At 37.8% G+C, this 9576-nt stretch overlaps 2 protein-coding genes across 3 annotated transcripts in view; one reads left to right on the forward strand and one right to left on the reverse strand.

The window, feature by feature from the left end:
• Window positions 1-5579, forward strand: part of LOC131804779 (ATP-binding cassette sub-family G member 8) — a 113422-nt gene extending 107843 nt beyond the window's left edge. Inside the window, exons 7-12 of one of the 2 annotated variants that reach the window (XM_059127961.1) lie at window positions 882-1498; window positions 1557-1944; window positions 2020-2489; window positions 2554-2674; window positions 2770-3050; window positions 5012-5579. In XM_059127961.1, coding sequence (XP_058983944.1) covers window positions 882-1498; window positions 1557-1944; window positions 2020-2489; window positions 2554-2674; window positions 2770-3050; window positions 5012-5260 — 2126 coding nt within the window. In that variant the 3' untranslated portion in view covers window positions 5261-5579. The remainder of the gene's footprint in view (window positions 1-881; window positions 1499-1556; window positions 1945-2019; window positions 2490-2553; window positions 2675-2769; window positions 3051-5011) is intronic. The other variant, XM_059127960.1, reaches the window with a different exon arrangement.
• Window positions 5580-8108: 2529 nt separating this feature from the next.
• LOC105261899 (uncharacterized) lies at window positions 8109-8776 on the reverse strand. The gene is made up of 3 exons (XM_011294852.2): window positions 8768-8776; window positions 8342-8656; window positions 8109-8285 (listed from the first exon to the last, which is right to left on the reverse strand). The coding sequence occupies exons 1-3, from the start codon at window positions 8774-8776 to the stop codon at window positions 8109-8111; spliced, it is 501 nt and encodes a 166-aa protein (XP_011293154.2).
• Window positions 8777-9576: the final 800 nt, after the last annotated feature.

Raw genomic sequence — 9576 nt, forward strand, 5'->3', positions numbered from 1 at the left:
TGGCGAATTTTTTTCTATAGAAAAAACTTGGACCCAAGGGTCTGGCGAATTTTTTTCTATAGAAAAAACTTGGACCCAAGGGTCTGGCGAATTTTTTTCTATAGAAAAAACTTGGACCCAAGGGTCTGGCGAATTTTTTTCTATAGAAAAAACTTGGACCCAAGGGTCTGGCGAATTTTTTTCTATAGAAAAAACTTGGACCCAAGGGTCTGGCGAATTTTTTTCTATAGAAAAAACTTGGACCCAAGGGTCTGGCGAATTTTTTCTATAGAAAAACTTGGACCCAAGGGTCTGGCGAATTTTTTTCTATAGAAAAAACTTGGACCCAAGGGTCTGGCGAATTTTTTTCTATAGAAAAAACTTGGACCCAAGGGTCTGGCGAATTTTTTTCTATAGAAAAAACTTGGACCCAAGGGTCTGGCGAATTTTTTTCTATAGAAAAAACTTGGACCCAAGGGTCTGGCGAATTTTTTTCTATAGAAAAAACTTGGACCCAAGGGTCTGGCGAATTGTTTTCTATAGAAAAAACTTGGACCCAAGGGTCTGGCGAATTGTTTTCTATAGAAAAAACTTGGACCCAAGGGTCTGGCGAATTGTTTTCTATAGAAAAAACTTGGACCCAAGGGTCTGGCGAATTTTTTTCTATAGAAAAAACTTGGACCCAAGGGTCTGGCGAATTTTTTTCTATAGAAAAAACTTGGACCCAAGGGTCTGGCGAATTTTTTTCTATAGAGAAAACTTCGACCTAAAGATCGGCGAATTTTTTTCTATAGAAAAAACTTGGACCTAAAGGTCGTCAAATTTTTTCCTATAGAAAAAACTGAATGTCGGCGAAATGTGGACTTTCAAAAAGAACTAATAGAGTTATCTTATCCTTGCAGTTGGTACCCATGTAAATAGCCATCATCCCCAGCATCACCATATGCCTAATGGCAAACATTATGGCCATCGTTCGCACAGTGAAGCGGATCTTCTGGCCAGTGCTGGTGGCAATGATGTCTATGACTATGGTGGCGGCGGTGGTGGTGGGGGCGGAGCAGCTGAATCCCGTATATATGGTACTTCACGCAATCGTCACCATCACATGGAACACGCGAATGGCGGTAGTCACATTTCGAATTATGGTGGTGTGTCACAACGTAAACGCTCCGAAATAGGTTTGGTCTACCCTAATATACAGGTCCACTGTCTGGATGTGAATCCCTGTCTGAGGGGTGTTTCGCTGCAAGCCAAGGCCGGAGATTTATTTGCCATTATGGCGACATCACAAAAAGAGGGCACAGCTCTGACAGAATGTCTGGCCGGTTTGAATGAAAGGATCGGCGGTGAGATCCTCATCAATGGCCAGCAGATAAATCGTCGTGGCCTTAGGGAGTTGTGTAGTTATGTGCCTGCTTTAAGTGTGTCCTCGCTGGATCCCCGGATGAGTGTACAGTGTACATTGAATTTCCATGCCACCCTGAGGGGTCCCATGGACCGGAGTGATTTAAAAGAGAGGGTAAGTTATGGATATAATCATTCTGAAAAATTAAATTAATATAATTTATGCTTTTCAGATGGATGTCCTTATCGAGGATCTGGGTTTGACCACTGTGCGGGCCTCTAATGTCTCCTCGCTGACTCATTCGGAAAAACAACGCCTTAGCGTGGCCTGCCAGCTACTGGCCCAGTCATCGATTTTAATTTTGGATCAAGTCACATCGAATATGGATATATTCGATACTTTCTTCCTTGTGGAATATTTGCGTCAATGGTGCAGTGGTGGCCGGATAGTCATAATGACCCTCCAACCACCCACATTTGAAATTTTGTCCATGTGTTCCGGGGTCCTGCTGCTGTCCGGGGGACGTACAGTTTTCTCCGGCAGTCGTTCGGATTTGCCAAGGCACATGGGAGAACTGGGTTATCCCTGTCCGCCCTTTAAAAATCCAGCAGATTATTACTGTGAGTTTAAGAGAGCTTATGGAACCCCTTCCCCCTCTAAACTATTTTTAATTTCTCTCCCTCTCTCTCTTCTAGTGGATTTGGTGACACTGGACGATCTGTCCGCTGCCGCATTACTGGAATCATCAGCCCGTATCGAGTCGTTGGCAAATTCCTGGGACCAAATAAATTCCGAACCCCCCTTGGCGGCCCCACCCGCCTCACTGCCAAATTTTGTACGAAAGGCCGGTTTCTTTGGCCAAATGAAGGCTCTGATTAAACGTTTTGCGGCCTACAAACAACCGGGCTCTCTGCTCACCTGGATAAGCAAACTAATATCGGCAGCTGTGATTTCCCTTTGCATTGGCTGCATATTTTGGGATGTACCTGCCTCGGATCCCCAACTGACATACAACGATCGTTTGGGTTATCACCACTGTGTCATGGCGTTAATGTATTGGCCTCTGCTAATGTTAACCATTAGGGATACCCAAGAAGATCGGCGTCATGCCGAAAGAGATTTAAGATTAGGACTATACTCAAGATCCCTATATATTATTGTACAGGTATGTCAGGAGCCTTGGATATACCAACAAGAAGAAATAATAATTTCTAATCTTCTCTCCACAGAGTTTGGCTGGTTTGTTCCCCAGTTTGTGTATATGGTTGGCATATCTTTTACCGGCCCATAGCATGGCCGGTTTGTATACCTACAGTACCAGCAGCGATACTGGTATCTATTTGTATATGGGTATGTGGATTCAAGCGAATTTCCTTCTCTCTCTCTCTCTCTCTCTCTCTCTCTCTCTCTGAGTGTCCTAAGTAAATAATTATCCCCTCCCCTAGGTTATATGCTGCTGTATTTGACGGTCATCCAAACATTGGCAATATTCTGTGCCCACCTTATGCCCAGCAAGGTTGGATCGACAATACTAAATACTCTTATTTCGTTGGGTCTTACCGCCGTCGGAGGATATTCCATACATCCAAAGAATGTCTCGAAAATCTGGTCATGGTCGGAGTTGATATCACCTGAAAAATGGCTATTACCGGTTCTGGTACAGGATGAATATAGTGCCGAGACCTTGGCAAATTCGGCAGGATTACAGCTATGCCGTAACAAACAGGTGAGGAAGGAAAACCCTGATTTTTTCTTGGACCCAAGGGGCTGGCGAATCTTTTTCAATAGAAACAAATTGGACCCAAATATCGGACGTTTTTTTTTCTATAGAAAAAAATTATAACATATACCCCAGGGTCTGGCGAATTTTTTCTATCGAAAAAATACTGAACCCCAAAGTGTGCCGAAATTCTTTCGATCGAAACAAACTTGGACCCTAGGGTCTGGCGAATTTTTTCTATCGAGAAAATACTGAACCCCAAAGTGTGCCGAAATTCTTTCGATCGAAACAAACTTGGACCCAAGGGTCTGGCGAATTTTTTTCTATAGAAAAAACTTGGACCCAAGGGTCTGGCGAATTTTTTTCTATAGAAAAAACTTGGACCCGAGGGTCTGGCGAATTTTTTTCTTTAGAAAAAACTTGGACCCGAGGGTCTGGCGAATTTTTTTCTTTAGAAAAAACTTGGACCCGAGGGTCTGGCGAATTTTTTTATATAGAAAAAACTTGGACCCGAGGGTCTGGCGAATTTTTTTCTATAGAAAAAACTTGGACCCGAGGATCTGGCGAATTTTTTTCTATAGAAAAAACTTGGACCCGAGGGTCTGGCGAATTTTTTTCTATAGAAAAAACTTGGACCCGAGGTTCTGGCGAATTTTTTTGTATAGAAAAAACTTAGACCCGAGGGTCTGGCGAATTTTTTTGTATAGAAAAAACTTGGACCCGAGGTTCTGGCGAATTTTTTTGTATAGAAAAAACTTGGACCCGAGGGTCTGGCGAATTTTTTTCTATAGAAAAAACTTGGACCCGAGGGTCTGGCGAATTTTTTTCTATAGAAAAAACTTGGACCCGAGGGTCTGGCGAATTTTTTTCTATAGAAAAAACTTGGACCCGAGGGTCTGGCGAATTTTTTTCTATAGAAAAAACTTGGACCCGAGGGTCTGGCGAATTTTTTTCTATAGAAAAAACTTGGACCCGAGGGTCTGGCGAATTTTTTTCTATAGAAAAAACTTGGACCCGAGGGTCTGGCGAATTTTTTTCTATAGAAAAAACTTGGACCCGAGGGTCTGGCGAATTTTTTTCTATAGAAAAAACTTGGACCCGAGGGTCTGGCGAATTTTTTTCTATAGAAAAAACTTGGACCCGAGGGTATGGCGAATTTTTTTCTATAGAAAAAACTTGGACCCGAGGGTATGGCGAATTTTTTTCTATAGAAAAAACTTGGACCCGAGGGTCTGGCGAATTTTTTTCTATAGAAGAAACTTGGACCCGAGGGTCTGGCGAATTTTTTTCTATAGAAGAAACTTGGACCCGAGGGTCTGGCGAATTTTTTTCTATAGAAGAAACTTGGACCCGAGGGTCTGGCGAATTTTTTTCTATAGAAAAACATTGCAGCCCAAGGGTCTGGTGAATTTTTTCTAGAGAAAAACATTGCAGCCCAAGAAAAACATTGCAGCCCAAGGGTCTGGTGAATTTTTTCTAGAGAAAAACATTGCAGCCCAAGGGTCTGGTGAATTCTTTTCTATGGATAAACATTGGGGATTTTTTTATAGAAAAAAATTGAACCCAAGGGTCTGCAGAAATTCTTTTCATCGAAAAAAAACTTGAAGCCCAGGCTACGGCGAATTTTTTTCTACAGAAAAAATTGAATCGAAGGGTCTGTTGAATTTTTTCTCTATAAAAAACATTGCAGCCCAAGCTCGGTGTAATTTTTTTCTATAGAAAAACATTGCAGCCCAAGATTCTGGCGATTTTTTCTAAAGAAAAACATTGCAGCCCAAGATCTGACGATTTTTTTTTCTATAGAAAAACATTGCAGTCCAAGTTCTGGAGAATTTTTTTCTATAGAAAAACATTGCAGCCCAAGGGTCTGGGGTCAAGATTCTGGCGAACTTAGAAAAAAATTCTAGATAGGAAAAATCAGAATTTAAGATATATTTTTGACATGATTTGTCCTCTCTCCCGTTTAGGTGCAACACCAAGAGATTATAGTACAACAGCCCTGTCCACCACCGAATGGTACCCAAGTGCTAGTCGACTTTCAATTGCTGCCACAAGATCACAAATTGGATCCCACCTACACCTACGATCAGACAACAACGGTGGCCTTGGTTTTGGCATCGATTGTTGTATTCTTCGTAACCTTCTTTGTGTTCGCTTGCAATTGTCGTAACATGTTCTGTAAGAAACCGAAAAAAGCGTTTAGAGATCGACTTTGAGGTGGAGCAGCAATGAAGAGTTGCTGGCGCAAAGCGAAGCGTTTAAACCATAAAATACGATTAGTTAAGTTTTAGTGCTGCAATACTTTTTACAAAAAAATATAATTTTTTTCCAACAAAAAAAACTATTTAAATTTTTGTTCATAAGTTTTAAAAACGACTTCCATAGCTATACATTGTTAGAATGCATATATTTTTAAATAATTAAAATTATTACTATTAAACAACGCACATTTTGATTATGCATTTTTTAAACAAATAAGACATTTTTCATACAATTATTTTTATATTATTAACAACAAATTATTATATATATCTAAAACTGTTGCAATTATTATTAATCTTATATTTTTTTTAAATATATAAGAAAATAGAAAATAAAATTAACAAATAGTATACCATCAATGCAGAATGTTGAAAAGAAAAACTAGACATAAATTTTACTTTTTTAAGTTAATTTTTATAAATTATTTTATATATCTGCATATATATAAACAATATAAACTAATTTTAATTATATAGATTATTAACATGCAAACATATTTTTGTATTATAATATTAATAAAAAAATATATTTAAATAAACAAAAAATAGTTATTTTACTTTTCATTGCTCATACACAAGAAAGAGAAAATAGATTCGGTAAAAAAACAAGTAAAAATACTGTAAGTTCGATCGGGCCGATCTTTGAATACCCTCCACCATTTGGAATGAATTTGGGATTTTTTTTTTTTTCAGAAAAATAAAATTTGTTAAAAATTCTGTTAAAATCTTAAATTAATTAAGATTAGTGTCTATATGGCAACGTGGACCTGCACGTACAACTTTTGTCAAAAGCCATTAGAATTTCAAATGCGAATATCGGGAGGTACCGTTATATGGGCTATACCAAACCGTGGACCTAAATTGCCCATATTCATTACCAAAAGTCCTGCAGACATAATACACATTTGAGTAAAATTTTATCAATCTACTTCATTTCGTTCGGAAGCTAGGATGATTTCCACAGACGGATGGACATCGCTAAATCGACATAGAATTTTATTCTGATCAAGGATATATAAACTTTGTGTGTTCTAAAATGTATATTATATATATGGGCCCAAGGGTCTGGCGAATTTTTTACTATAGAAAAAATTTTAGACCTAAGGGACTTAATCGACCGTGGCAAAAGAATAAATTCCTAATATTATAGCGAAAATATTCTGGAGGGTGAATAAAAGCCTTGGGCACGCAAACATTTTGGCCGCATACCTTGGACATTCCAACAGAACTCAGCACTAACGCACTCAGCACGCGCCACCCAAGAATGGTTACAAAATGAGGTTTCTCGCTTCATTTCCAGCGCACAATGGCCACCAAAATCTCCGGTTACCAATCCGTTGGACTATTGTGTCTGGATTATTTTGTAAAGCAAGGTTGGCACTAAAAAATACCAAAGTCTCGATCACCTCAAGCAATCGCTTCGCCGAGAATGGGCCAAAATACAGCAGAGCAACATTCGGGCAGCGTGTAATAGCCGTTTGAAGGCCATAATCCGTGCCAAAGGTGACCAATTCGAGCAAATCTAAGCTTATTCTAAAATTTGATGCTATTTCCGACATTTTTTGCTTTCATTCAATAAAATTAAAAAAAAAATGTAAAAATGATGGCGTTTGACTTAGTTGCCGTACACCTTTCCAAAACCCACAGGCACCAACAGTAACATCTATATCGAATTTCTGAATTTCAGCTTAATTCCTTCACCCAATCTCTACCCGTTCACATTGTACCAAATGGTACACTTTTAGTACTTTTCGTAACCTTTCGTTCGAAGTTCCAAAAACTCTTTGGTACATGTATCGGGCACTCTATCCGTTCCGCTTGTCTGATATAAAGTATTGACTTTTTAGTACATTTTAGTTATATTTAAATACCAAATGGTACCATTTTAGAATTTTTCGTAACCTTAAAATTCGAATTTCCGGAAATCGTTTGGTACATCTATCCTGCACTCTTGCATTCAGAATTCTAGCTAATACATAGTATGGAGGGTATGTTAAGTTCGTCATTCCGTTTGTAACTCATCGAAATAATCATTTTAGACCCAACAAATCATGTATATTCTTGATCAGCGTAAAATTCTAAGACGATTTAGCCCTGTCCGTCCGTCTGTTGTAATCACGCTACAGTCTAAACGAATTAAGATAGGAAGCTTAAATTTTGCACAGATCTCTCTTTTGTCTGCAGGCAGGTCAAGTTCGAAGATGGGCTATATCGGTCCATGATTTCGTATAGCCCCATATAACGGTACTCCCGATATTCGGTATTTTGATGATGTTAGCCACAGTTTTCAATGGGATTGTCTGAAAATCCACACAAGTAGTTCCTTGTGGGTACTTTATACCTCGGCAGAGAATTATCTATATAGGTCCACAATATCGTATATCCCCCATATATCGGCACCTTCCTATATTAGATATTTTAAAGATTTTAAAAGAATTTTTAATGGATTTTATTCTTTTTTGAAAATTTTCTAATTCGTTCCAAATGGTGGAGGGTATTCAAAGTTTCGGAACTTACTGCTTTTTTACTTGTTTCAATTTTTCTAGCTTCAGGCGTTTCGTCTGAGCGTTGATTTTCAGTCAGTTATTTCGGTACTCTTTTATGTATCTCATATAAAACGAATCAAGTATCTGATCTAGTCTAAATTTGGTCCAGCAGAATAATCCAATTCACTTATACAGATTTCAATGCCATGTATCCATAGAACTAAATAAGCCATCCGATTGTGGTATATATTCTCTAGGTTTAATTGATAGTACTACACATTTTACAATGCAACCTAAAAAATTGGTTTGAAATCTGGTTACTGTATATATTTTATATCCGGCGAATGTGACCTGTAATTTTTCACAATGCCAGTTTTTAGATTTTTATTGTTGCCATTATTGATATTTATTTCAAACTGCCATGTGGCATCAGGTAAAATCGGGGGATAGGATTCATCGTTGACGGTATAGTTGCGTACGGAATAGAGGACATTCTGGAACATAAACACATTTCAATTACATTATTGATTTTGAAAATCTCCATACCTACCTCCTGCAAAGGACAATGTTTTGGTATATTCGATGTTCGCAACATTTCATCTTTAAATACTGATAGAAATTTATTGGGCGCCGTATTGTTGAGAGCTTCACATATATCTACCGACATCTGGAATACGTTGAGGCGACGTTTACCCTTAGTCAGGAGAAACACCGAGGCAATAACTGGTAATTTGTTGACTTTGACATTGAACATGGCATCCATGTTGGCAGCCTTTTGATTGGTAAGAGAAAAATTAAGTGACTTCAAAAATGGAATGCCCGTGATGACGGGGGTAATATTCTCCAGTTCAATGGTGTAATCGCGCTGTGTGAGATGAGCAAGAAAAAAATATAGAGCATGGAAGAGATAAATATAGTTTTCAAAGATTCGGAAAGAGATATATTTTCACTTCACTCAATTCGAAACACAACTTACCCTAGCCATAGCACAGGTCACCAGGATGAACCCACAAATCCAATATATTCCCCTCATGCTTGCAACAATATGATTTATTTTACTTAAAATTTTTTTTTTTTTGAAAAAAAAAATGTGTTTGCACTTTTGAAAATCGCATAAATATTGATCTACAATTAACTAATTATATCCATTAAGTTTTAAAAAATAAATTAAAAAATAAATTTGAAAATGAAGCGTCTAATTAGCATTAAAATAATTCGATTTTAATTGGTGTGATCTCGAATATCCGGATTTGGAAAAATATATATGCCAATTGGAGATGATGTTATCTAAGTTTGTTGCTAAGACAAAAATAGTATGATAGAATTATTTTTTTTTTTTTTTTCGAAATTACAGGAAAAACTGAGTAGATTATGAAGGTAGAGCTAAAAATATGAGACACATGATTCGGCTATTTGGTAGTTTGGAAATTTGCATCGGAGTTAAGCAAATTAGGGATTGGGAGGTGGTTTTGGAAATGTTTATTGAGTGTGAAAACTGTACTAAATTTGGAACAGTTTGATTAAGGATGAAGGGATGAAGAAGGAATTTTGAAATTTTGTATTGGGGTCTCTTTTGGTGGTAGGATTGTGATAAATACGTTATTTGAAAATGTGAACTACAATTGCACGAAAAGTACTAAATAGTACTATATTTGCTACAATTTGGCATCGGGTGAACAGATAGTGCTTGAAATCTGAAAATTGGTGTTAGGGTCGCTGTTCATGCGTATCCTGGACATATAGAGGTGGTTTCAGAAAAGGATACTGTAATAGTTCGAAAAGTAC

This window comes from Musca domestica, unplaced genomic scaffold (genome assembly GCF_030504385.1).
Source record: "Musca domestica strain aabys unplaced genomic scaffold, Musca_domestica.polishedcontigs.V.1.1 49, whole genome shotgun sequence".
NCBI lineage: Eukaryota > Metazoa > Arthropoda > Insecta > Diptera > Muscidae > Musca > Musca domestica.

Coding starts and splice junctions, on each gene's coding strand:
- LOC105261899 (XM_011294852.2), bottom strand. Junction 8,286..8,341: donor AACATTGTCCTTTGCAGGAG/GTAGGTATGGAG, acceptor TTTATGTTCCAG/AATGTCCTCTATTCCGTACG.